A 27993-nucleotide genomic window follows, 5' to 3' on the forward strand; every position below is an offset into this window, starting at 1 on the left:
AATAAAGAGGTCTGAAGCAGTGCTTGCATCTTTTAAACATGAAAATATAAACAACCAGGTCCCAGTGGTTAGTCCACTCTTATGTAACAACTCCCCAAACCTGCTGCTACAAAATGTTATACAAATATTGACTGCTTCGAGTGCTATGGTTAAAACTATGACTCCCGAGGTGATCCCCGGAGAGTTCTATTTTCCCGAGGCGAAGCCTCGGGAAAATAGAACGCTAGGGGGATCACCGAGGGAGTCATCGTTTTAACCATTGCACGAGTAAAAGCAGTCAATATGTGTTGGATAACACCCCAAACATTTCTTAATACTGTACTATTATTATTAAGTTACAGACCATCCTACAATCCACGGACGACGCGAATACAGACTGAAAAAAACTTTTACTGTGCTGCATGTAGTGTCGTGCAATCCGAAATGGTTATACAGACTATTAATTTATCATCCTCGTACACGCAACGGGCGTCTGGGTAATGCACGCCTTGTGCTAGTCTAAGGCCGTGTCCGAAACGGCGACTTCGGCTACAGCTACGGCTAGATCGCGCGCGTCTGCCTATTCTTCAACACTGGTAGACGCGCTGATCTAGACGTAGCTTTAGGACTACTTAGCGTGAAGACCCGGTCCGTTATTAAAGTAGGGCCGAGGGGGGCCGCTGCGGGGCTCTCGCCCGGCTGCAGTGGGGGCCCGGCACGGGGCCCCGACTTGGTGGAAAGACGGTGTTCTGGGTGCACGGCAAAGTGCAGAGTAGGAGGCAACCGTGGCAGAGGTGGCTCGTGGGGGCCAATTAGCGCCCGGCAAACCGACGCACTATCACACGGCCGTCGTCTAGCAAAACTAAGACATGTCATGTGACGCGCTCTAAACCAATGAGCAGGGAGAATACTAGTAAGGGGTGTTATAAACTTGAATAAAGAGGTCTGAAGCAGTACATGCATCTTTTAGACATGAAATCATTAACAACCAGGTCCTAGTGGTTTGTTCACTCTTATGTAACAACTCCCCAAACTCCGAGAGCACACGAAAAGTTCCGAACCGCTGTAGAGGTTAGTTTTTAGCAAAGATCGTATAGCGCCTAGACTTGTGGACAAGTCGTTAAATCGGCCCCACGCGCTGAGATAGTGGTCTCGCGAGATCACTGCTCTCGCGCGAACTGATGGCTCCCAACAATCATGGCGGACAGCAAAGCGGACTTCTGCTCTTTTTCCGATCGTCAACAAGTAGTAACCACCAAACTGAGCCTTGATTGGGACATTAATTTCTCAGAGAGGAAGATTAATGGGTCTGTCCAAGTAGCTGTCCGAACTCTGGGCAACGATGTTGCCAAGTTGGTGAGAAAATGTTTACTTTTATAACAAACTAACTAGTTAACTAGTTTCCAGATTTCCGGACTAACGTCAGATCGTCTGTATGTTGTATAGTTAATTTAGTGTATTGAATCGAACGTAGACCCAGTAACTGGCATGGGGCGTGGTATTTATAAATTATAATGACAAATTTCGGGAAAAAAAAAGAGTACAGCACCTCAGTTACTGGGTCTTTCAAAACACTGTACGCATGCAGCTAGTTTTAGGGCTTTTATTTGGGTCCTACTTTTACAACAGCAAATCCTTTCAACAAAATGAAACGAATTCTCTCCAAATATTCTGGCAGCTAAATTTAGCTAATATCTTTATGATTGTAGTTTTAAAACAATTCTTGATAATTTTTATATTTTAATTTTTGTATTTTTTGGTGGGTGGGGGTTGGGCCTTGAATTATTTTTTTTCAAATGGTTTGTTGTAATTTTTACTGATTGTTATTTGCTCTATCTTTTTAATGGATTTTTGTTTTTTTGCTGTAACCTTTAATGGATTGCTGTAACTTTTTAATGGATTTTTGATGTAATTTAATTGTTTTCGTATGGATTAATTTTCATAATTTTTTTTAATACTGGAATTGTGTTAAACTGTTATGCGCTCTCGAACAGGCTGGTCCTGGAGAGAGCGCAATAATAAGTTTAATAAATTATTACTATTAAAAAATTATTACTATTATTACTGAACGATAAAAAAAAAAACTGTTATATATTTTGCTGCAATAAATAAAACAATATTTAGCCTATAAATGAAAAATAAATTTAATTAAAAAATGCATTTAAAGGAACGTTACAGAATTGGTAAGAAACAAAAATCATGAAGATCACAGATTTACATAAAACTTACATGGTCTAATGATGATGATAGTTTGACGGAAATGAAAAAAATCAGGGTTGATTTGTGAATGGGGGGCTGTTGATCGGGACCGATGAGTTCATGATTGACAAATAAACAATGAATGACGAAAGTATTTACTGAAATTGTGTTTATGGTGGGAATTCCAACTCCAACAGACAGTCACTGGTTATAATGACCCTCCAAATCATGGCCGATTTTACTGTTTATTTCATTAAAAAATGTGTGGTTTCCTTTACAGTAAAACGTACTTGTAAACCAATGGCTGATGACTATGTTTTTGTTTTGTTTCCGCTAAAAGAAAGAATGAAATGCATTTCGGCACTGAACCGTCGTCGCTGCCCAAGGAATAGCGTAGGCTAACCCATGAAAACACGCTGTGCCGATGGCAGTAAATACTTGCGCCATCAAAGTCGAGTGCGTAAGTTGTGAAATGTTTGTGGTGCAACTTTCAGACTTGCGCCACTTTCAGACGTGGCTTAACTTTCGTGAAATCGGCAGAAACTCGACCATAAATTTGTAGCGCAAATTACGCTATAACAGTATAAAGTTGCGTAAGTGGACTTATGCAGTTGCGTAAAGTTTTGTTCATGATTTCTGACTGAACATTTTTTATGGTTTGTAAACCATGATTTGTGAGTGCACGTTTTTATGGTTTATAAACCATGATTTGTGAGTGCACACTTTTTATGGTTTGTAAACCATGATTTCTGAGTGCACATTTTTTATGGTTTGTAAACCATGATTTCTGAGTGCAGGTTTTCATGGTTTATAAACCATGATTTGTGAGTGCACATTTTTTATGGTTTGTAAACCATGATTTCTGACTGCACATTTTTTATGGTTTGTAAACCATGATTTGTGAGTGCACGTTTTTATGGTTTATAAACCATGATTTGTGAGTGCACACTTTTATGGTTTGTAAACCATGATTTCTGAGTGCATATTGTTTATGGTTTGTAAACCATGATTTCTGAGTGCACGTTTTCATGGTTTATAAACCATGATTTGTGAGTGCACATTTTTTATGGTCTGTAAACCATGATTTCTGAGTGCACGTTTTCATGGTTTATAAACCATGATTTGTGAGTGCACATTTTTTGTGGTTTGTAAACCATGATTTGTGAGTGCACACTTTTTATGGTTTGTAAACCATGATTTCTGAGTGCACATTTTTTATGGTTTGTAAACCATGATTTCTGAGTGCACATTTTTTATGGTTTGTAAACCATGATTTCTGAGTGCACATTTTTTATGGTTTGTAAACCATGATTTCTGAGTGCACGTTTTCATGGTTTATAAACCATGATTTGTGAGTGCACATTTTTTATGGTTTGTAAACCATGATTTCTGAGTGCACGTTTTCATGGTTTATAAACCATGATTTGTGAGTGCACATTTTTTGTGGTTTGTAAACCATGATTTGTGAGTGCACACTTTTTATGGTTTGTAAACCATGATTTCTGAGTGCACATTTTTTATGGTTTGTAAACCATGATTTCTGAGTGCACATTTTTTATGGTTTGTAAACCATGATTTGTGAGCACATTTTTATGGTTTGTAAACCATGATTTGTAAGCGCACATTTTTTTATGGTTTACAAACAACATTTTTGAGATGTGTAAATTTTCATGGTTTATAAACCATGTTTTTTAAGAAGTCTCGATTTTCATGGTTTATAAACCATGTTTTTTAAGAAGTCTCGATTTTCATGGTTTATAAACCATGTTTTTTAAGAAGTCTCGATTTTCATGGTTTATAAACCATGGTCACAAACCATGATTTTATGGTTCATTTGATAAGGTTTATAAACCATGATTTGTAAACCACGATTTTTATTCTTCAATTTTCATGGTTTATAAACCGTGTTTTTTAGATGTCTCAATTTTCATGGTTTATAAACCATGATTTGTAAACCATGAATTTGATGCTTCAGTTTTTATGGTTTATTAACCATGTTTTTCAGATGCGTAAATTTTCTTGGTTTATGAACCACAATTTGTAAATGTTTTTTGTATGTTCATGGTTTGTAAACCATAAACTTATACACAACAAATACTTAACTGGTATGTAAACCATAACAGGATTTGGCAACAGTTTCTATGGTTTACATCTAATTGCTGTAAACCATAGTAAAAACATGCCTTAAAAGTGTCAAACAATTAATGGACAAACGGCGCCCCATAATACACTGGCCTTTTAGATGATCAAGAATTACAGAAATCATAACATTCTGACAATTAGCTGAGTATCCAGGGTTATGTAATCGTAACTAATTGATCTGGGCCCAATTTCATAGAGCTGCTAATTAAGCACACAAATTTGCTGAACATGAAACTTCTTCCTTGATAAAAACAGCTGCTAAACAAATTTTTGTGCTTAGCAGCTCTATGAAATTGGGCCCTGGAGAGTTGCTGTATTTAGGTATTCTTATACATATGAAGTTGTACTCAACCTTGTTGCACTGAGAACCTACATGTAACACTTTTCCCTGTTGACTGCTCGTAAGCCAGTCTAAAATCATGAACGTTGCAGTCTGTGTCTAAGTTAATTTACATGTAGGTGATAATTTTCATGATAATTCATCAGAAAAATAATAATAGTGGCCACTTATAATGCGCCATGTAAAAGACACTCCTGGCGCAGGAGAGATGCAAAGCAAGTTGACAATATACAAACATTTAAGCACAAACATAAGTTTTGAATTGAATTTTGAAGCTGGTATAAGTAGTGACTTGTCAGAGATTTGGGGGGAGTTCGCTCCATAGTGATGGGCCAGAGTGTAAGAAGGATCGGTCACCCCATTAGTGGCGTATACATGGAATGTGTAGAAGTTTGGTGTCAGATTATCTGAGCTGTCTAGGTGGTGCATTAAGGCAACACTTGTTTACTTTAAAGGTTTTATATAAATCTACTCTGTATGTCTTCACAACTATACGTACAAGTGGACTTGTCTTAAATAGCTAGTGATTGTCTAAAATATCTCCAAACCCAGAACTGCCCAAACCTTAAAGTAACATTACCTTAAAAAGTGATTTTCGCAGAACAACTGAAAGTGGAGTTTCGACCTTGTTGCCCTGACCTAACGACATGCGCTTAATCATGTTAATTTGCAAAGTTCAGTCGCAGAATCCATTTCCCCACCAGACCAAGATTATCTACCCTGATATAGGATGGAAAGTTTGAAGAAAAAAATTCTGATGTCGTGGACTGTACGTGGATACAATTTTGAGTGAGATTAGAATGCATCATCACACAAAACTCACTGCCGACCAACTCCTAAAGTCACTGTGTGATCTATTTTATTGGAAATGATGCATTGTGCATGCTAGAACTGTGTGAACAATGATGTTATATACCGGTACTAGTATGTATTATAATGGGGGAGGTACATCTAGCGCTTTTTGCTCTACTAGCCAGGCTTCGGATTGATGATACCCAAGCCTACGATATCCGTATGGACTGTAAAAAGGGTAACCCTGTTTCAGCACCAGGAAGAGGTGGACACAGCCTCTGGAAAAAAATAATTGTAGCCCGCACCTTGAAGGCCTTGTGTGTCTGACAACTTGCTTAAAGACAGTGGACACTATTGGTAGTTCACAGTTGGTGTATCTCAACATATGCATAAAATAACTAACCTGTGCAAATTTGAGCTCAATTGGTCATCAAAGTTGCGAGATAATAATGAAAGAAAAAACACCCTTGTCACACGAAGTTGTGTGCATTAAGATGGTTGATTTCGAGACCTCAAATTCTAAATCTGAGGTCTCGAAATCAAATTCGTGGAAAATTACTTCTTTCTCGAAAACTATGGCACTTCAGAAGGAGCCGTTTCTCACATTGTTTTATACCACCAACCTCTCCCCATTACTCATCACCAAGAAAGGTTTTATGCCAATAATTATTTTGAGTAATTACCAATAGTGTCCACTGCCTTTAAAACAAACTTTTAAAAACTACACTATACAATTTAGCTTCCAAAATTCACCCACTCCACTATCATGACTATGTAGCAGAATCAGGGACTTTATAACTTCAACAATAAAAGCATTATTAGTTTACATCGTTTTGATTTTTTCTTCAGGTTTTGGACACCAAAGATCTAACAATCTTCAGCGTGTGTGATGAAGTGACCGGCGAAAAGCTTGACTTCCATCTGGCTGAACCCGATAAGGCTCTTGGTACATCCCTAAGTATAAAGCTTCCCTCAAGTGCTCAAACAAAGTGAGAGTAAATCATGACATTCATGACATTATTGATAAAACACTTTATATATCTGGGGTAGTGTGAACAAATTGTGCGTTTTTCCAGTGTCAAAACAATACTTAACAAAAGACAATCTCCGACTGATGGTTTTGGGTTTTTTGGTAGGGCTGAACTGTACTGTAAGCTATCTCAACAGGAAAAGCTGTCAGCTTAGAAAAAAGTATCAAATCAACATTGCAATTGAGGTATCGTGACACATTTTCCCAGCGTATAGCCTTGCTCAAGGGAGTCGCATTACACTCTGAAAAGACGCCGCTGTAAACCCACCCTTATACACTGTGCGTAGTCTGCGTAATCACACCGCACGACCCAACCGTATACACACTGTCACATCGCTCAACGCCCACCGTACGAATATTGTGCAGAAGTCATTCGCACTCGTACCACGTATCCGCAGCCTTGTTGGGTCTGTAACTTCCGGGTTGAATGTGTTTCTTGAAAAAAATAAATCCAATATTGGAAAAAAAATGAGGGGCTCTTGGATATGCTAGTATGCAGCTCATGATTATGTATATCTTTCGTAAGACCTATCAGACAACAAAGGAAGTGAAGCAAATGAATTATTCATTTTGACGCCCAATCACGCACTTCCCTTATCACTGCCTTTGGACCCTATCATGCTTGCTGATTGCCGTGGTGGTGGTGTGATGTAAACATGACTTCCGCCACTGACCAATGGATTCTCGTCTTTTGCGGGCATTATGGTAATGAGTTGACCGTGGGTACTCTTTCTTCGGGCTCATTACATTAATGAGTCGGTGGCTTCAACACAGACCCTACAAGGCTGTCGGCCCAACAGCGTGTCGTGTCGTGTCGGTTACACACATTTTACGCACAGTGTATACGGGTGGGTTTTTACAGCGGCGGTCTTTTTTCGGAGTGAATAATTCGACTGCCATGAGCAAGGCTACCCAGCTTAGTGCATGCTGCTGTAATCTATGGCAATCATGTAGGCCTCCTAGCAGCCTAGTGTTTTACTAAATAATAATAATAAAGACATTTATAATGCGCAAAACATATCCACCCAGGGGTGCTCAAGGCGCTAACAAGAAGAAAAGTATTAACAATGGCATCGCAAGTTCAATCAGATGCAAACTACATTCTGCTTGGATTCAGAAGTACATAAATCAAGTTTCTTGATAGTTTAAAACTTATAGGCACTGGGGTGGATTCCACAAAGAGTTAGGACTAGTCTTATCTCGAGTTAGGACGAGTTACTAGTCCTACTAACTTAGGACTAGCTGTGTGTTTTTGATATCTCTTTAAGGACTAGTCCTGAGTTAGGACTAGTCCTTACTCTTAGTGAAATTCGACCCCTGGACACTCATGGTAATTACTCAAAATAATGGTTAGCATAAAAACTAATTTGGTAACGAGCAATAGAGAGAGCTGCAGATTTGTCATTGTATGCATTGTTGGGATACACTAGTTGAAAGTATTGGTCTTTGACAATGACCAAAGGTGTCCATTGCCTTTAATTGATCAAACCCTCATCAGCACTGAGCAGACTGACTGTCATTATCAATACAATACCTTCTCTTGATTGAAAGAGAGTAATCAAACCCGCACCATTAATCTTGTTGAAATTGACACTGAAAGTGTTAGCCAGTAGGGTGTCTGGGTGTCTTTTGGACACTACATAAACGTCATGCCTGGAATTTAACCATTGAAAGGGCAAGACCATTTTTATTTTGCAAAGGGCACTTCCATTGGAAAATCGTAAAGTCAATTGGAAACTCTTAAAGGGGTACCAAGGCCAAGTCTAGCGGCCCGTGGTCTGTGTGTAATTCCAGGTCTGCTGTAATTTAAATTAGGGAAGACTTGTTTTTTTCTGTCGGTTGCATGTAAGTTTTTATTGTACACAAATGTACATGTATTAAAGTGAACATTGTACAATCGGACACCCAGTTTTTAAACTTCCAGCAAATTTTGATACCCTTTCACCAAAACCTTGCTAAAGCCTTGATGGTCAATGATGTACTTTATCTTGATTCAAAGAGCCTATAAAGCATGCCAGATGCAGAACTCTTTTGTCAGTTGTAAACCTTGTCTTTACCTACAGAGGGGCGGAGTGTACGATCAGGATTACCTATGAGACTTCACCAAGCGCCTTAGCTCTGCAATGGTTGAAGCCATCGCAAACCGCTGGCAAGAATCACCCATATCTCTTCAGTCAATGTCAGGTAGGCAACCCTCACCACCCGGTAGACCTTGGTGCGGCCATCTTATTTGTTCCCCATTCAATTCAATGTTAAAGGACTTGGGTACTTTTTTTAACACAAAACACATTATCTACAGATTTAGACTAAACTTACCCTGTTTGAAGATAATGATAGTAGAAAGCTTACCTTAAAACATTAAAAGGTGAATGTAGTTTTTGAGAAATTCGAGTAAAACAATGTCACGAAAACACGTTTTACATGCTAAAATAATTTTCGTCTTCTGAGACGAAAATTATTTTCATGACATGTTTTACTCATTTCTCAAAAACTATTAGGGCCTACATGTGAGTTCAAGGTAAATCTATTGACATTGTGTTTTGTGTCCAGCTGTGTTTGAATTTGCTGCCAAAGCTGGATTGCAGCGTCATCCAGTGTCATCATGAATTGAATTATAGGCTGTCTTTAGCAACACCTGGTCAAATTTAGGAAGAATCATTCAAGACTGTAGTTTAACATTTTTACACGACCGGAACATAAAAAAAAAGAACTTTCTACACCGTTTAACATGTACATGTACTTGTAAACTGTTTATCTTAAAGGGGATGCGACCATTTATTTTCAGATATTATCAAATAATAAACCACAAAGAAAACAGACTAGGTAAATTTGAAATGATTTGAGGTTGAACAAAGACAAATTTACTAGAAGAGCAGCATTTAAAATTTACCTACATGTAGTCAATTTTCTTTGTGGTTTATTATTTGATATCGTAAATAAAAGTCCAATCCCCTTTAAGATAAACAGTTTACAGTGCACAGACCTGGAATTACACACAGACCACGGGCCGCTAGACTTGGCCTTGGTACTCCTTTAAGAGTTTCCAATTGACTTTAAGTTTTCCAATGGAAGTGCCCTTTGCAAAATAAAAATGGTCTTGCCCTTTCAATGGTGAAATTCCAGGCATGACGTTTATGTAGTGTCCAAAAGACACCCAGACACCCTACTGGCTAACACTTTCAGTGTCAATTTCAACAAGATTAATAGTGCGGGTTTGATTTCTCTCTTTCAATCAAGAGAAGGTATTGTATTGATAATGACAGTCAGTCTGCTCAGTGCTAATGAGGGTTGGATCAATTAAAGGCAATGGACACCTTTGGTCATTGTCAAAGACCAGTATTTTCAATTAGTGTCTTCCAACAATGCATAAAATAACCAATCTGTTCAAAGGATCTTTGGTACATTTGGTAACACAAAACACAATGTCCACAGATTTACATTTAACTTACACGGGTTGAAGATAATGATGGTACATGTAGAAAGCATACTTGCTGGGGTGCTGTTGTTTTTGAGAAACTAGTAAAACAGTGTCATGAAAATACTTATATGTGCTAAAATAATTTTCGTGACTTGTTTTACTCATTTCTCAAAAACTACATGTATATATAGCACCTCAGCAAGTAAGGCTTTCTACTATCATTACCTTCAAACAGACTGTGTCAGTTTAAAGTTAATCTGTTATGTCTGTGGACATTGTGTTTTGTGTCCAGCTGTGTATGAATTGGCTGCCAAGGCTGGATTGCAGCGTCATCCAGTGTCATCATGAACTTTCGCTCAAATTTAGGGGGGAAACTCAAGACTGTAGTTTAACATTTTTACACGACCAAGATTTATTTTACAAGACCGGAACATAAAGAAAAAGAACTTTCTACGCCGTTTAACATGTACTTGTAAACTGTTTGCGACCTTTTTATTTCAGATATCAAATAATAAACCACAAAGAAAACTGACTTGGTAAATTTGAAAATGATTTCAGGTTGAACAAAGAACATTTGACTAGAGCGGCACTTAAAATTAACCCAGTCAGTTTCCCTTGTGGTTTTTTGTTTGAAAGTCTTTTTTATCAGATAACTAACTATTGTATTTTCTAGGGCTAGATTGTTGGATCTGGTATTGTTGTTTGAAACTTGTGTAGAATACTTTACAAAGTCCTTTGCATACATGCGTACAAAGTCCTTTCATTAATACAAATAGGCCTACCTTCCAACTTCCATTAAACATGTTGAGGTTCTCCTCACTTAAATACATCGCTTCTCTCATCAATGTCCATAAGCCATCTCGCTCAGGGCTCCGTTCCTCCAGTGATCTATCTCTAGCAGTCTCAAAATCAAATAAGATCATGGGGTGATCAAGCATTTGCTTCCGCCGCTCCTCGCTTGTTGAACAAACTTTCCAACTCGGTGAAGACATGTGGGACTGTTGATAGTTTCAAGACCAAACTGAAAACACACCTTATGACACGCCAATTTTGATAAATTTTCTTCTTGTTAGTGCTTTGACAAATGTTTGAGTGGATATAATATGTTTTTGCTCATTTTAAATGTCTTTATTATTATTATTTAGCCAGCCTCGTGTTATTCACTTGCTCTTCAAACAGTAACTGGGTTGTGCTATTTCATTGCATTGAGGAGTGCTTAAAGCACAAATAATTTACAGGGTTTACAGAAGGTAATGGTGAAAGACTTCTCTTGAAATATTAGTCCATGAAATGCTTTACTTTTTGAGAAAACGGTAAAACAATATAAATTCTCGTAAGCGAGAATTACGGATTTGTTATAAACACATGTCATGACACGGCGAAACGCGCAAAAAACAGGATTTGGTTTTCCCGTTATTGTCCCCCGACTCCGATGTCCGATTGAGCCTAAATTTCCACAGGATTGTTATTTTATATATAAGTTGTGATACACGAAGTGTGGGACTTGGACAATACTGTTTACCGAAAGGGTCCAATGGCTTTAATTGGAAGATTGACATTAATCATGTGCAAGTGGTAATTTGTAGGCGTCATCTTTTGGATTTTGCTGATTGCATTTAGTGAATGCCCATTCACTTTAACGAGAGGACCAGCATCCTTCTTACATGTATGTCATTGGTCATTATGTTGCACTGTTATTGTGTCGTTATTTTGCAGGCTATTCATGCACGCAGCATGATACCTTGTCAAGACACCCCAGGAGTCAAGGCACCATACGAGGCAAAGGTCAGTTTGAACAGGGAGATACAATCAAAGTTTCCTTTCGAATTTATATTGTTTACATTTATTTAAAATTGAAATAACTCGCCTTTTTGAATTCCTGGGCACAGTTTCATAGCTACGCTTACATGTAACTTAAACAAAGAAACAGTGCTTGCGGAAGCAGGGAATGCTGCACTTACGTCAATCATACTTCACAGGTTAGCGGGGGATTTTGGCTTGTGTGTATAGAATTAAATAAAATAATCAAAATTAAAAATTAAATAAATAAGATTAAAACAGGTTGTGAACCATCTTCATCTAGGTGACGGTACCTGTAGATTTAGTGGCCCTTATGAGTGCGGAGCGGCTTGGAGATGAACTGTGTCCATCGGATTCTTCAAAGAAGACGTTCCTCTTCAAGCAGTCCGTTCCGATTCCAAGCTACCTCATCGCTATCGTTGTTGGACTCCTAGAGAGCAGGTTGGTATTTGAAAACAAGTTTGAATGATTCCTGGGGCTGACAAGTTTAAGGCAATGCACAATGGACACTTTCACTTTGTGTATCAAAACCTGTGAAAATTTTGGCTCAACTGGTCATCAAAGTTGACAAAAATTAAGAAAAGAAAAAAACCTTATTGCACAAGTTTGTGTGCTTTCAGATGCCTGAGAAAGGCTTCAGGCCTGAATTTTTTAATGAGAGTGAGTCTTGCAAACCATCTTTATGAAGTATTCACAGCACAGTGCTTTTTCTTGATATTGCTCTTACTGATTGATTGTTTTTTAAGGACGATTGGTCCTCGTTCTAAAGTGTGGTCTGAGAAGGAGAATGTTGACGAGGGAGCTTATGAATTCGCTGAGGTGTGTAATGTTTCTGAACTTTTTTGTTAATTGGTATATCAAAAATTCTGCATGCCTTGTGTCAGTAGACATGCCTAGCAGCTGTGGTAGGGTATTTTTTTATCGACAGCTTATAGGCTGGGGTACAGCTTTGGCTTCAGCCTGGGCTCCTACTTTGGTTCCAGCTTGGGTTCCAGCTTGGGTTCCAGCTTGGGCTCAAGCTTGGGTTCCAGCTTGGGCTTCAGCTTGGGTTCCAACTGGGGCTCCAGCTTGGGTTTCTGCTTGGGTTCCAGCTTAGGCTCCAGCTTGGGCTCTAGCTTGGGCTCCAGCTTGGGCTCCAGCTTGGGTTCCAACTTGGGTTCCAATTCGGGATTAAGCTTGGGCTCCTGCTTAGGCTCCAGCTTGGGCTTCAGCTTGGGCTCCAGCTTGGGCTTCAGCTTGGGTTCCAATTTGGGATTAAGCTTGGGCTCCTGCTTAGGCTCCAGCTTGGGCTTCAGCTTGGGCTCCAGCTTGGGCTTCAGCTTGGGTTCCAGCTTGGGCTCAAACTTGGGTTCCAGCTTGGGCTCCAGCTTGGGCTTCAGCTTGGGTTCCAGCTTGGGCTCCTGCTTGGGCTCCAGCTTGGGTTCCAGCTTGGATTTCAGCTTGGGTTCCAGCTTGGGCTCCAGCTTGGGTTCCAGCTTGGGCTCAAGCTTGGGTTCCAGCTTGGGCTCCAGCTTGGGCTCCAGCTTGGGTTCCAGCTTGGGCTCCTGCTTGGGCTCCAGCTTGGGCTCCAGCTTGGGTTTCAGCTTGGGTTTCAGCTTGGGTTCCAGCTTTGGTTCCAGCTTTGGTTCCAGCTTGGGTTCCAGCTGGACTCTTGCTTGGGTAGTCGTCTTCCTGTTTCGAAGTCAGACAGTTTACATGACTACTGACAGCGCTGAAAACCGAATGCTTAATGTTCTGTTTTCTCTCTTCATAGGGATAGATACATGTAGCTCATTTGTCGGCATGTTCATCCAGAGGTTGCATTTCAAATTCCATTGATGTAAAATTTTCACTCCAAAATAACTTCTGTTTTCAAGACGGAGGAGATGTTGTCGATAGCCGAGGAGCTGATGGGCCCTTATGTCTGGGGGCAGTATGACCTTCTCATACTCCCGCCATCCTTCCCCTATGGTGGAATGGAAAATCCCTGCCTTACGTTTGTCACAGCAACTTTATTGGTAAGTACTTTTTTTAAAGTTATTTTTTTGTTCATCACACGGCACAATTAGTCCTGTAACAAGATGAGAAAATAGAATAGCCGTTTCAAACTGCTTACCAATCAAAAAGACCTTTTTTGGTATAAATGTAAAAAAAAAATTAATGGCATGACATTTCGACCCAAGCAGAATCTTTCTCGAAAAAGAATCCTTCGAGAAAGACTCTGCTGTAATGTTGAAATGTTTTTGAGAAAGACTCTGCTAGGGTCAAAACGCCAGGCAATTAACTATTTTTTGCAATAACAGGATGAATAGGAACTGAAAAGAAATGTTAAAGGAACACGTTGCCTTGGATCGGACGAGTTGGCGTTTGTAACCGTTTTTTTATAAAATGCATATTATGGTTGGAAAGGTGTCTTAAAAGTAGAATACAATGATCCACACAAATTTTGACTTCCAAAAATGGCCGACCGTGTTCGTCGATGAGGTAAAAGGAAAACCGTGCAATTTAAAGGCATGTTTGTGTGGATCATTGTATTCTACTTTCACAACATCTTTTTACCAAAATGCATTTTATAACAAACGGTTACAAACGCTTTTCAAAAACCAACTCGACCGTTCCAAGGCAACGTGTTCCTTTAAGTTTTATATCTGGTAGGAAAACTCCAATTATGTCCAATGGGGAAAACCTGTGCAATCAGCTAGGGTTTGAAAACAAAATCCACATGCAAGGCTCTGGTCTGAGAATCCTATTCTTAGAATGCACTACAATTTAAAAATAAATTTTTCACGTCGCCATACACACAAGGCCTAATAAGGTGTGGGCTAAAATCAACTATTTTTCCAGGGGCTATAGACGATGTGACCTCTGACGTCACACGAAAACCATAACATGATTCGCGTGCATACCGCCGGGCAAAACCTTTGTGTTTTGGCAGCCAGCTAGAAAGTGTATGCAATCTTACTTTGACTACGCAACTCAGTGCCCGGCGAAACATGACGTATGTAGTGTTTTGTCAACAGAGGGCGGTTTGAATGTAAACATAGGTCACGTCGTCTATTGCCACCGACTCCTGGGGCTGAAACAGGGCTCCCCCCCCCCTTTACAGTCCATACGGTTGTAGGCTTGGGTATCTATTCATGTTAAGCCTGGCTAATAGAGCAGAGATAACTACCCTCCGCAACTTTACAAAACAAATGTGGTTAAGTGTCTTGTCATGACCAGGACTCGAACCCACTGATCAGAAACACCAGAGCTTGAATCCGGTGCTCAAGACCGCTAGGCTGTAAGCTGCCTCACCCATCTCGCTTGAATGGTTTAATTTTAAACCTTCAAGTTCAGTATACTGCCTGTACAACAAATATGGGTGGAGAGAAGCAAATAATTTTAACTGTGTCTTGCTCAAAGTGTCACGATCAGGATTCGAACCCACACTCTGCTGAACAGAAACACCAGACATGCCAGAGCTTAAGTTCGGTGCTCTTAACCGCTCGGCCATGCTACTCTGTGTAGGTAGGGGAATGGGGTTTGTTTAAAGATGCTATGTCAGAATTTTTGGCCCCAAACATTAAAAAATTGATTTTTTTTTGAGTGACTGGTATTTCAAAGAGTATCACCCGCTCTAATGAAAAAAAGTTTAACTTTTACTTTTAATGGTCAGGAACCATGACAAAAATTTAAAACGTTTCTTATAAAACACATAAGAATTGGTCACGTGATATATTGTCGAGATCCCGACAAAAACTAATTTTGAGCACTTTATTTTACTGCTACTAATAATTAATAATAATAATATCGGAGTCTTGTATAGCACACGTATCTACCAAACAAGGTACTCAAGGCGCAGAGTGTATACAAACTTCCAGAAAGATAGGTTATTGCAGTGATGAATTTTGAGACCCAATTAGTTAGCACCTTATAAGGGTTTACAAGGTGCTACGGCGCATTAAGCAGCCACAACCAGGAACACCGGGGCGAACCCCTTCTCTTTTCGATAAGTGCACTGGGTTCTTTTACATGCGTAACACAACACATGGGACCAACGGCTTTACGTCCCATCCGAAGGACGAAGCAATGGTCAAGTGTCTTGCTTAAGGACACAAGTGTCACGGCTGGGGATTCGAACCATCACTCCGCTGATCAGAAACACCAGAGTTTGAATTCGGTGATCTTAACGGCTCGGCCACGACACTTCCATAATTGGCGGACTTTTTCGAGCAATGGCTCAAATGAAAGCTTGTAACTTTCTCAACCCCCATCAAATTTTTGGGTCAAATCGGCCAAAAATCTGACATAGCATCTTTAACAACAAGAGATGTGGGGAACAAAGAAGAAGAACCTATAATAGTGTATTTCTTAATAGTTGTTTGATTTGTATTTGAACAGCGTTTTGTGATGTCTTTGTGACATGGAATTTTTTTTATATTTTTTTATAAATATTATTATAAGTGTAATTATGTTCAAATTGTTCTCCTTTTAACAGGCTGGAGACAGATCCCTTGCCAATGTAAGTATACAGGTTTAAGTTTACAAAGTACAACATTGGCCTTGTAGTCTCCATCAATATTATACCCTTTACAAAAGTTTCTGCTTCAGTGTCCTGTGGAGCGCACATCTTTCTTAGAATATCATGGCTGTTAATAGCAGTAGCTTAGTTCAGTGGAGTTTCACTATAATTGCAAAGAATACAATTCATCATTATAGGCAGTGGACACTTGTAAAATACTCAAAAAAATTATTAGCATAAATCCTTACTTGGTAGCGAGTAATGGGGAGAGGTTGATAGTATATTACAGTGTAAGACACGACTCCCTCTGAAGTGATGTAGTTTTTGAGAAAGAGGTAATTTTCCACGAATTTTATTTTGAGACCTCAGATTTAGAATTTGTGGCTCGAAAACAAGCATATGAAAGCACACAACTTCATGTGACAAGGTTTTGTTTTCTTTCATAGTTATCTTGCATATTCGCTGACCTTCAAATTTTCACAGGTTTGTTATTTTTATGCGTATATGTTGAGATACACCAAGTGAGAAGACTGGTCTTGGACAATTACCAATAGTGTCCAGTGTCCTTGTGTCTGTGTTTACAAAGGCTTGTGAGCTTTACGGAGTTAACTAATGAGGCATCTTTGGGTTCATGACCGCAAAAACCCTATAGTAATTGTTAAGCTTGACATTTGAAACAGTTGAATATTAGTTGGCTAATGAGGCATCTGTGGTTTCATTGGACACCACACTTAATCAGCTGTTATTATTTGGATACTTAAAAGGCAGTGGACACTATTGGTAATTACTCAAAATAATTATTAGCATAAAACCTTTCTTTGGGACGAGTAATGGGGAGAGGTTGAACATATAAAACATTGTGAGAAACGGCTCCCTTTGAAGTGCCAAAGTTTTCGAGAAAGAAGTAATTTTCCTCGAATTTGATTTCGTTTTTGGGAAATAAGTTATTTCTCATTAAAATAAGTTATTTCTCATTAAAATATTTGAATTGAATCAAGACAATTCAAGTCATCTGAAAGCACACAATTCGTGCGACAAGTCGTTTTTTCTTCCATTATTCTCAACTTTGACAACCAGTTGAGTTCAAATTGTCAAAGGTTTGTTATTTTATGCAATGTTTAGATACAAGTGAGAAGACTGGTCTTTGGCAATTACCAAAGGTGTCCAGTGCCTTTAAGCAAGATACTTCACATGCTTCAGGACATAATTAAGCCGTACCCCGTACAAGGACTGGTATAGTGCTCATTAAAGAACCAAAAGCACATATCGTAAAAAAAGTACAGGCCACTCCTAGTGTTTCTGTTATACCATGGTTTCACGAGTGTCCTTGTGTCTATGTTTACAAAGGCTTGTGAGCTTTACGGAGTTAACTAATGAGGCATCTTTGGGTTCATGACCGCAAAAACCCTATAGCAGTTGTTAAGCTTGACATTTGAAACAGTTGAATATTAGTTGGCTAATGAGGCATCTGTGGTTTCATTGGACACCACACTTAACCAGCTGTTATTATTTGGATACTTAAAGGCAGTGGACACTATTGGTAATTACTCAAAACAATTATTACCATAAAACCTTTCTTGGTTACAAGTAATGGGAAGAGGTTGATGGTATAAAACGTTGTGAGAAATGGCTCCCTCTAAAGTGCCATAGTTTTTGAGAAAAAGTAATTTTCCATGAATTTGATTTCGATACCTCAAGTTTAGAACTTGAGGTCTCGAAATCAACCATCTAGTAAATGCACACAACTTCGTGTGACAAGGGTATTTTTTCTTTCATTATTAATTCGCAAGTTTGATGACCGATTGAGCTCAAATTTTCACAGGTTTGCTATTTTATGCATATGTTGAGATACACCAACTGTGAAGACTAGTCTTTGACAATTACCAATAGTGTCCACTGCCTTTAAGCACTGATGATCTCATAAGCTCATTGCTATCTATAGCTGCAGATGAAGTTTGAAGATTTGCATTGATTTAAAAAAACAAAAGTTACTGTAAAAAGTAAACTTGTGGGTACAAACAACTATCTATAAATTCTCTTTGGAGGAGTATACACCAATCCGACGGGAAAAAATGGTAGCGCCACAAATTTACAACTGCTGTGTCATTTTGTGCATAATCTAGCCACTGATGACATCGCAGCAATTGGCGTGGTGTGTTCAACACTTGCATGCCCGGTGCGCGCCCGGATAGGTGTATAGGCTTTGAATAGAGCCGGTGTGGTCCTCTACGCTTGGAACAGTTTACTCTGCTCGTCTCCTGCATGCACTCTAGTGAAGACGAGCAGAGTACATGTACACTTTATCGAAACATCCAGTCCACACTGGCTCTTTTTCAGAGCAGATGCTTCCTCCAAAAGAAATTTGCACTCAGGGTTGTACCCGTATTTAAAGTTAACTGTTACTTCTTTAAGATGCAGAGGTTGCCTGAAAGTTGAAGTGCCATCGTTCCAACCATTTCTTTCATCCAAGTTGGACAGTGAAGCATCTAAAATTTGGTTCCTTGTTTCCTTGTTTCAGACCTTTCTGTTGTCAGCCAAGGATGAATTATCAGTCGTTTGCATTTTAAAAGATTTTAACAGATTTTATGACAGTGAATGATTTAGACAGCCTGTATGTCAATTTAAAGCCATTTGACACTTTTGGTAATTACTCAGAAAAAAAAATTGTTAGCACAAACACTTACTTGGTAACGAGTAATGTAGGGCTATTGATAGTATAAAACATTGTGAGAAACTGCTCCCTCTGAAGTTTTGAGCAAGAATTGTCTCACTAAAGTATTTTATTCAAAAAAAAAACTTTTTTCGTGCATCAGTGTTTTTTTTTTCTTACAATATCTTCTTACAACTTTTGTGTAGAGTAAAAGATTTCATGATGCATTACTGTACTCGAGATGCTGGCTTTGAACAAGTTTTTTATTTTGTGTATTATCAATGTTTGGACTTGTGAGCCGAAACCGTTCTCTATTTTCAGTATTAATTTTAAATGACCCTACCTGTCCTATCCTAAATGATTTCAGGTTGTAGCCCATGAGATTACCCACAGTTGGACGGGCAACCTAGTCACAAACTGCAGTTGGGAACATTTCTGGCTGAATGAGGGATTCACAGTCTTTGTGGAGAGGAAGATTGCCGCCAGGATGCATGGAGAAAAACAAAGGCACTTTGAAGCCATTGGTAATTAAATACTTTTGCCTTAGTGTAATCTTGGTGTTGAGTGTAAGGGCCTTGTCACATGAGGTAACTTGGAGGCAACCAACTGCAGTGCATGCTACAAGATCATCTTGGAGCACATGAGTATTACTTGTCAAACAATGTCTTACGATTCCCAAGATGTGAACACTCAAATGTGACTGCCTTTTCCTCTTGGACATGTTGGAGGCTGGAACTGGTTGCCTTTAAATTGCCTCGTGTGACATGGGCCTAATACTTGGGTGGTGGATGATACGTTGATGTTAAAGGCAGTGGACACTATTGGTAATTACTCAAAATAATTATTAGCATAAAACCGTTCTTGATTATGAGTAATGGGGAGAGGTTGATAGTATAAAACATTGTGAGAAACGGCTCCCTCTGAAGTGACCTAGTTTTCGAGAAAGAAGTAATTTTCCTCGAATTTGATTTCGAGACCTCAGATTTAGAATTCGAGGTTTTGAAATCAAGCATCTGAAAGCACACAACTTCGTGTGACCATGGTGCGACAAGGGTGTTTTTCTATCATTATTATCTCGCGACTTCGACGACCGATTGAGCTCAAATTTTCACAGGTTTGGTATTTTATGCATACAGATGAGATACACCAACTGTGGAGACTAGTGTTTGACAATTACCAATAGTGTCCAGTGTTTTTAAAGTGTAAATTGGTATTGATACTTGAATGATGTAAAGAAGTTAGTTCGGTGAAGTAAAGGTGTTGCTGGGTGTAGCCTAGTTTGTGGATTTGTTAATGTAACTGGGATATGGGTTGTTAAAAGTTAGGAGAAATCTGAGTGTCGTGTTGCTGGGGTGTTGCCTGGGATTGGGGAAAAAATGGTTGTGTAGCTGATTGTAATGGGTTTGATGATTGAGTGTGTAATAGGGGTGTTAATGGGGTGTAGCTTGGGGTTTAGGGTTAGTGATGAAAGGGTGTGATTGGGATTGTGCTGCTAGGATGTACCTTATGGGGGGTCGGAAGAACATTGGGTGGGTGCAGCTTGGTAGGGGTGGGGGTTAGGTTAGAAAAGCACTGTAGCAAGGATTCATAAGGGAAAACTCCTGTGAGGAATTGTCATCTAAGGTGTACGTGTGAAGAAGTGAAATTTTAGCAGGGAAAACATAATCGCATCATGTTATGGCCAATTGGGTAATTGAGTTTTTGGAAATTAAAGGGTTAAGTTGTTGGGGGATAGTCCGTTTTATTATTCAAAACAATTCATTGTCAAATCCTTATCTTGTAATCCTTTTTAGGTGGATGGAAAGACTTGCAAAATGGGGTAAGTAAAAGTAGGTACTTTACCACAAAACAGTTCTGTTTCTCCTTTCAAAAGTGGGTTTTCAAAAAAGTCAAAATGCTTTGAAAAATGTTCGTCTCAGTTTAAGCATGTAAAAGTCTATTAACCAGTTATGCTATTTATTATGGTAAATAATAACTGGTTAATGGGTTTTTACATGCTAAAATAATGTTCGTCTCACAAAGACGAAAATTATTGTGTGACTTGTTTTACTCATTTCTCAAAAACTACAGAACCTTAGTAAGTAATATTTGAAGGGAAGCTTTCCACTATCATTATCCTCAAAACCTGTAAGTTTAATGTAAATGAACCCAAGTCCTTTAAACCTCTGCACAGTTACTCAGTTTGTATTCTTCCCGCATATACATGGTATACACCAAGAAACTTTACTTTCTACTCTGAGTTACAGTGTACCTAGCCCTATATAGGACTCTTCCTCTGTACACAGATACATAGTCCTATCTGTATTAGGGCCCGTTTCTGGGGGGGAAACTTTTCAAAGCTTCATAACTTCATAACTCAAATCTTACCTGCAACAAGCCACTAATTTCAACAGATTCACATTATATGGCGGCATACATTATTCTGCGGTGGGTTTTGGCCGTCGTATTATATTCTTCACAAATATGTCATTTTCGTGAAATAATGCAGCTCCCAACATTAAAAAATTCCCGTTTTGATCGTTTTCTCACAGAGTTGTCTGCTGCTGTGCGCGCGTACGCGTATACATTCGTGTGCAAGATACAAGATGCAAGACGCATGAATTATAGGTCTCCGTATCTTGACTGCACAGTGTTAACACGCAAACGCAACGCAAGATTTGCGCGTCTTGTGTACACACGTATTCCTTAACGTTGGGAGCTGCAATATTTCATGAAAATGACGGACTTGTGAAGAATATATGATGATATATGAAATTAGTGGAAATTTTTCGCCCCAGAAATGTACCCTGATATCCAGGACGTCACTGTAGTACATAAGTGTAAGACCACCAGGGCTACAGTGTACCAGTTGATTTACCTACATGTACCAGATACCACATTGGTCACTTTCTGATTGGGCTGTTTTACACAATAAGCCATTTGCGTGTTAAGTCTGAATATTATCTGGTACAATGACATGCTTGATCAAACACAGTTGCGATCTCTGGCTGTGCTCCGTGGTCATAATGGGTTGATATGGCTGGCTGCCAAAGGCGCCCTTGATTGTTTGAGGAATTCAAATTTAAGTGTTTACTTGTGATCAAGCATGTCATTGTTCCAGACAATATTCAAACTTCACACACAAATGGCTTATTGTGAACAACATGCCTGCTTCTTTGAACACGTTGTAGCCGCGTCCTTCGCAACTCAGCTCTAAGCAGTGAGTAAGGATGAATAGCTTCCCAAATAATTATTATTGATTATTATTATACGAAACAAAAATATATAACATAACTAAGATATCCAAAATGTTGCCGCATTTCTTTGCAGGTGGAGAGATTTGGTGTAACCCATGGGTATACGAATCTCATTCCTTCTCTAAAGGGGGTCAACCCTGATGATGCTTTCTCAGCGGTGCCATATGAGAAAGGTTCCACACTACTGTTTTACCTGGAGACCCTAGTTGGATGTAAAGGTATGGAATTGTCTAGAAGCTAATGTTTTAATTATGACTGAAAAAAAATTCCTCATTGGAATGAAAATATCAATCAGCTGTTGAAATCAATGTTTCAAATTCACTCTGAAACAGTCAGTTATGTACCAAAACATCCACATACAACAAATTAATGACCCATATTGCTCAGAATTAAGTTGTATATCATCAAATGTTCTGGATTCGTTAGACTCATTAAGTAATGGCAACTAACTCCATTTTAACAAGCGGGTATTTTAGAGACTTTAAGTTTCAACCCCACTCGTATAAGGGCTTTCTCTCATGAAAAGTAATTACAATAATTGTAATCAAATTGAATTTTGTCAGTTCCCTTCCTCTTTAAAGGCAGTGGACACTATTGGTACTTACTCATAATAATTATTAGCATAAAACCTTGCTTGGTAACGAGTATTGGGGAGCTGTTGATAGTATAAAACATTTTGAGAAACGGCTACATCTGAAGTAACTTAGTTTTTGCGAAAGAAGTAATTTTCCACGAATTTGATTTCGAGACCTCAGAATTAGATTTTGAGGTCCCGAAATCAAGCATCTGAAAGCACGCCACTTCGTGTGACAAGTGTGTTTTTTCTTCCATTATTATCCCACAATTTCGAGGACTAATGAGTTGAAACTTTTACAGGTTTGTTATTTTGTGCATATGTTGAGATACACCAAGTGAAAAGACTGGTCTTTAACAATTACCAATAGTGTCCAGTGTCTTTAATCCAAGTGTACCTCTGCCTCGCTCTGCTAAATTCAAGTTGTCAGTTCCGTCTTTCCTACTAGATGAGTTTGAGGAGTTCTTGCGTTCCTACATTCAGAAGTTCAAGCATCAAAGTATTACAACCCAAGACTTCAAAGATTACCTCCTCTCCTACTTCCAAGATAAGGTAAAAACAATTCAAGCTTTTTTGTAATTGATGGAAATATAATAATAATAATAATAGTAAACATTTCTATGGCGCTCTACAATGAACACAGCGTCTCACAAGAAAGACGTAATAACATCAGTAGAAAACATAGCAAAAGAAAAACTACTAGTTGCTCTCAGTGGGAAACAAAAACGTTTTGAGGGACCGAAGTAGGCACTGCTTCTCTGACTTCACAGGGCAGCTGGTTCCAAAGCTTAGGAGCTGCATTGAAGAATAGATTGTCTCCAGCCTTTTTGTAGGAGCGAGGAACAACCAAGCGTGTGGACGTCAGAGGGCATTTTCAGTATTTCTTTTTAACTGATTTGAGTTTATTGTTTAACCCTGTATCATAAACTTACAAGCTATTAGTCTTTGCTATCTCTTTAGTTTGTGTGTGACAATAAATGAAAAAAAACATTGAACTTTTTGTTTTTGCGGCGTTATTGTGCGAAGTTAAATGTTGTGATAAAGATGCAATGCATTTTATCACCAGCGTGGTTGTTTAAACAATTTTTTTTTACAGAAATTGTTGATTTCCGGGTTTTTTCTCTCCATAAAAAATTAAAAGGGTAGTCGGGTAGTCGAGTAGTGCCGCACAGAAAAATACTGATTTCATTGGCAGAATACTGATTTTCATGCTTCAGAATACTAATTTTCTCAATAATTGAAGGTTGGCAGCTAGCTCTGTGTAAGGGGAAAACCAAAATGAATATTCTACTTATTTTGTTTGTTTCAGCAATCTGTGTTTGACGATGTGGACTGGGATGCTTGGTTCTTTCAACCTGGGATGCCCCCTATCAAACCAAGGTATGTGTGCATTTAGTAAACAGATCCCAATTCCCAAGGGAAACAAAGTATTTGAAGTGAACTCATTCTATTCACGGAGTAGTAACATTTTCAGCCGCAATGTTTAAAGACAGTGGACACTATTGGTAATTGTCAAAGACTAGTCTTTACACTTGATGTATCTCCACAGATGCATAAAATAACAAACCTGTGAAAATTTGAGCTCAATCGGTCGTCAAAGTTGTGAGATATTAATGAACGAAAAAACACCCGTGTTGCACCATGGTCACACAAAGTTGTGTGCGTTCAGATGCTTGATTTCGAGACCTCAAATTCTAAATCTGAGGTCTCGAAATAAAATTCGTGGAAAATTACTTCTTTCTCAAAAACTATGGCACTTCAGAGGGAGCTGTTTCTCACAATGTTTTATACCATCCACCTCTCCCCATTTCTTGTAATCAAGAAAGGTTTTATGCCAATAATTATTTTGAGTAATTACCAATAGTGTCCACTGCCTTTAACTTAAAGGCAAAGTATACCCTTTTTTTTTTTTTTAACTGTTCGGTTGTTTTAATCCTATATAAATGTAGCTGTGTACAATAAAACTAACTTGTGAAAAATTGTATTTCAAAAGATGGTCATGTTTTTGAGATATCACCATAAATTCGGGGGCGGTTATGTCTCTGCAGGAAGAAAACATCCGTAATCTGTAAGTTACTGACAGTAACGCTTCTCAGATTCAAATTTCGGGGCGTAAAAACGTATAACTGTTTATATGTTTAGCCACATTACTTTGAAGTGAAGTGTTTTTCAAAATGCTTCATACTACCGAAAGCTGATAAAGGCTTTTGACCAAAAGTTGTAACTGCCGTAAATTTTTGGAGTTATTACCAAAGGTACAGTTGTATATACCTTCCCTTTACAAACCTTGTGCCATGAAGTAGAACATTTACGCTGTTCACAAAATGGTGTTTGAAACCCCAAATCTGTGGATTTTGTTCACAGCTATGATACATCACTGAGTAGTGGATGCTTAGATCTCTGTCAGCGTTGGTGTCACTCGTCGTCCACTGACCTCCACAGCTTCAGCTCGGAGGATCTCAAGCTGCTGACCTCTAAACAGGTCGTTGAAACTTTGTCACTGCTACTGTTAGAGGTAGGTGGTGCTTGAGTAGCACACCCTAGAGAGGGAAAGGGATTGGGGACACAAACATCCCCCTAAAATGGCTACCACGTAAAAACTTAGGGAGAAAATCCAAAGAGGTCTTTGATTTTGATTTTGATATTTATTCTCAACGCTCTTATTATAACCAATGCAGTCAGGTAAGGACTGTAAACCCAATCCACATAGTGCCGCCGATGGGATACGAACAGGGGTGAAAGGACAAGGCAAGACACCACAACACCGACCTGACCGGGAATCTTGTTTTGAAGTGAAGCATTGAAAGCAATATGGGATGTTTATTTATTTATTTGTTTTGAATTTAAATTAAAGACCCATTGTTTAACTTTTATGAATGGCAATAGAAACTTACTTGATAAGAAGCCTACAGCAGCTTTCGATAGTATAACACATTTTGAGAAAAATTAGTTTTTATCCTCCAAAATTTGAATCTGAGAAGCGTAACCGACAGTAAAGTTTCTCAGAATGTGTATTCCAATTAGCCTTTTTGAGATATGGCGGACACAATGCTTAAACAATATAAGGTTTGGATAAATTTGTCTGCATAAACCGAGACCAAACAGTACACTCCTATCACGTCCGCCATACCTTAAAAAAGGCTTATTGCTATCCCCCCCCCCCCCCCAAAAAAAAAAAACTTTTTTATTTTTTTATTCTGGTGTAAAACTGATCAAACTATTTTGTCTTTTTGTTTTGCCGATTAGCCACCGCTAAGTCTGCAGCACATCGAGTCAATGAAGGACTGTTATAAGCTCGGAGCTAGTGGCAATGCTGAGATCAAATTTCGCTGGTACCGGCTGTGTATTCGGGCAGAGTACCAGCCGATCATACCACAGGCCCTGGACTTTGCCGTCAAGTGGGGCAGACTGAAATTTGCCAGAATACTTTTTGGGTAAGACTGGGAGATCTTCCAGTTTAATTCTTGATTTTGTTCGCCTTGTGTTGGATACTGTTTTTATTCAGCAGTCATTATGGGAGACTTCTGGACGGTCATTTTTCACAGTTCATTGCCAGTAATGTGCGTGCTCAGACGCGCACAAAACTGAACATGTGCGCGCACGCTCAGAGCCGCAAAAAAGGGCTGTTACATGTATGTCTGGTGCCGTCAGCGTCTCAAAAGTCTCCATTGAATGTTTGCATGTGAATTGACATACTAGAGTAAACTTCCATGTACATCAACATGTAGTAAGAAGTACAAGATTAAGTACAGACTTCTGATTTTGACGGTGTATAAATCACTCACCAACAATGCCCCCCTGCAGATTGATGTCTTGGGGGAGGAGGAGGGGGGGGGGGGGCCTCGGTTATGCCACCGAAAAACCGTACACCTTTTTCAAGACGATCTGCACAGCTCACAGGGTGTCACTGGAAACCAGAATTATACACCGATACCTCACCATGCATTAAAGGGTCTTGCCACCTTTTGTTGGCCATGTTCCATGACATGAATCCCTACTCAATGAAGATGTATAGTAATATAATCTACCTGCAGAAGTTTCAGCTTCCTTAGTAGCCTTGCTCAAGGCAGTCGCATTATTCGCTCAGAAAAGACGCCGCTGTAAACCCACCCGTATACCCTGTGCGTGGTGCATGCGATCACACCGCATGACCCACCCGTATACACACTCACATCGTACGACTACTGTGCACACAAGTCATCCGCACTCGTACCACTAACCGCATGCGGAGGCCGTCGGGCCGACAGCCTTGTCGGGTCTGTAACTTCCGGGTTTAATGTGTTGTATTGAAAAATTTCCACTAGTGGAAAAAATTGGGGGGCTCTCGGATATGCTAGTATGCAGCCCATGAATATGTATATCTTTCGTCAGACCTATCAGACAACACAGGATGTGAGGCAAATGAATTATTCATTTTGACGTCCAATCACGCATGCCTATCATGCTCGCTGAGCGTCCAGGGTGGTGGTGTGTGATGTAGACATGTCTCGTATTTCGCGGGCATTATGGTAATGAGCTGACCGTGGGAACTCTTCGCTTATTATAGTAATGAGGTCAGTGGCTTCAACACAGACCCTACAAGGCTGTCGGCCTGACAGCCTCCGCATGCGCATAGTGTACGGGGGCATCGTGTCGTGCGATGTTACGCACAGTGAATACGTTTTTTTTTTATACAGCGGCGGTCTTTTTTTCGGAGTGAATAACTCGACTGCCTTGAGCAAGGCTACTTCCCTAGTTGTAAATTTTTGGAGAAAAAAAAATTTGAAAATCACAAAGCAATGTTTTCAGGAGAGTCAAGTAAAAATCTGTTTTACATGTCGAAATTATTTTTGTGAAATTGTTTTACTCATTTCTCAAAAACTACAGCACCTCAGCAAGTAATATTTTAAGGGAAGCTTTTTTCTACCATCATTATCTTTAAGCCATGTAAGTTTAATGTAAATCTGTGGACGTTTGTGTTTTGTATCGCCCTTTAAAACCAATATTAATGCCATGTTTCACTTCTCTTCCAACTGTTTTCTCTTTAAAGGGATCTGTTCAAATTTGGAGTTGCCCGCGACCAAGCCATTGCGAGGTTCCATCAACACAAAGCAGATATGCACCCTATAACAGCCGCCATGGTAGAGAAAGACCTGCTGGAAGGACAACAGTCCAGTGTATGAACTGTAGGATCATTGTAAGCATCAGCTTTGGTTGGATTTGTCTAACAAAGCTAACAGACATAATCACTACATCTAAATATGAATTATTAAAATACTCGGGTCTAATCAGAACCAGGGGTGGATTTCACAAAGAGTTGAAAGACTAGTCTTATCTCAAGGCAGGACAAGTTACTTGTCCTAACGTAGGA

General features: G+C 39.2%; 1 protein-coding gene across 1 annotated transcript; it reads left to right on the top strand.

Moving 5' to 3' along the window:
* Positions 1 to 1171: 1171 nt before the first annotated feature.
* Positions 1172 to 27988, top strand: LOC117307242 (leukotriene A-4 hydrolase-like). The gene is made up of 16 exons (XM_033791930.1): positions 1172 to 1335; positions 6302 to 6441; positions 8546 to 8666; positions 11617 to 11685; positions 11984 to 12141; positions 12447 to 12519; positions 13557 to 13697; positions 16160 to 16183; positions 19201 to 19357; positions 20627 to 20652; positions 22143 to 22287; positions 23092 to 23195; positions 23953 to 24023; positions 25008 to 25158; positions 25890 to 26077; positions 27673 to 27988. The coding sequence occupies exons 1-16, from the start codon at positions 1177 to 1179 to the stop codon at positions 27803 to 27805; spliced, it is 1860 nt and encodes a 619-aa protein (XP_033647821.1). The 5' UTR covers positions 1172 to 1176; the 3' UTR covers positions 27806 to 27988.
* Positions 27989 to 27993: the final 5 nt, after the last annotated feature.

The sequence above is a fragment of the Asterias rubens genome, chromosome 2, assembly GCF_902459465.1.
Source record: "Asterias rubens chromosome 2, eAstRub1.3, whole genome shotgun sequence".
Taxonomy (NCBI): Eukaryota; Metazoa; Echinodermata; class Asteroidea; order Forcipulatida; family Asteriidae; genus Asterias; species Asterias rubens.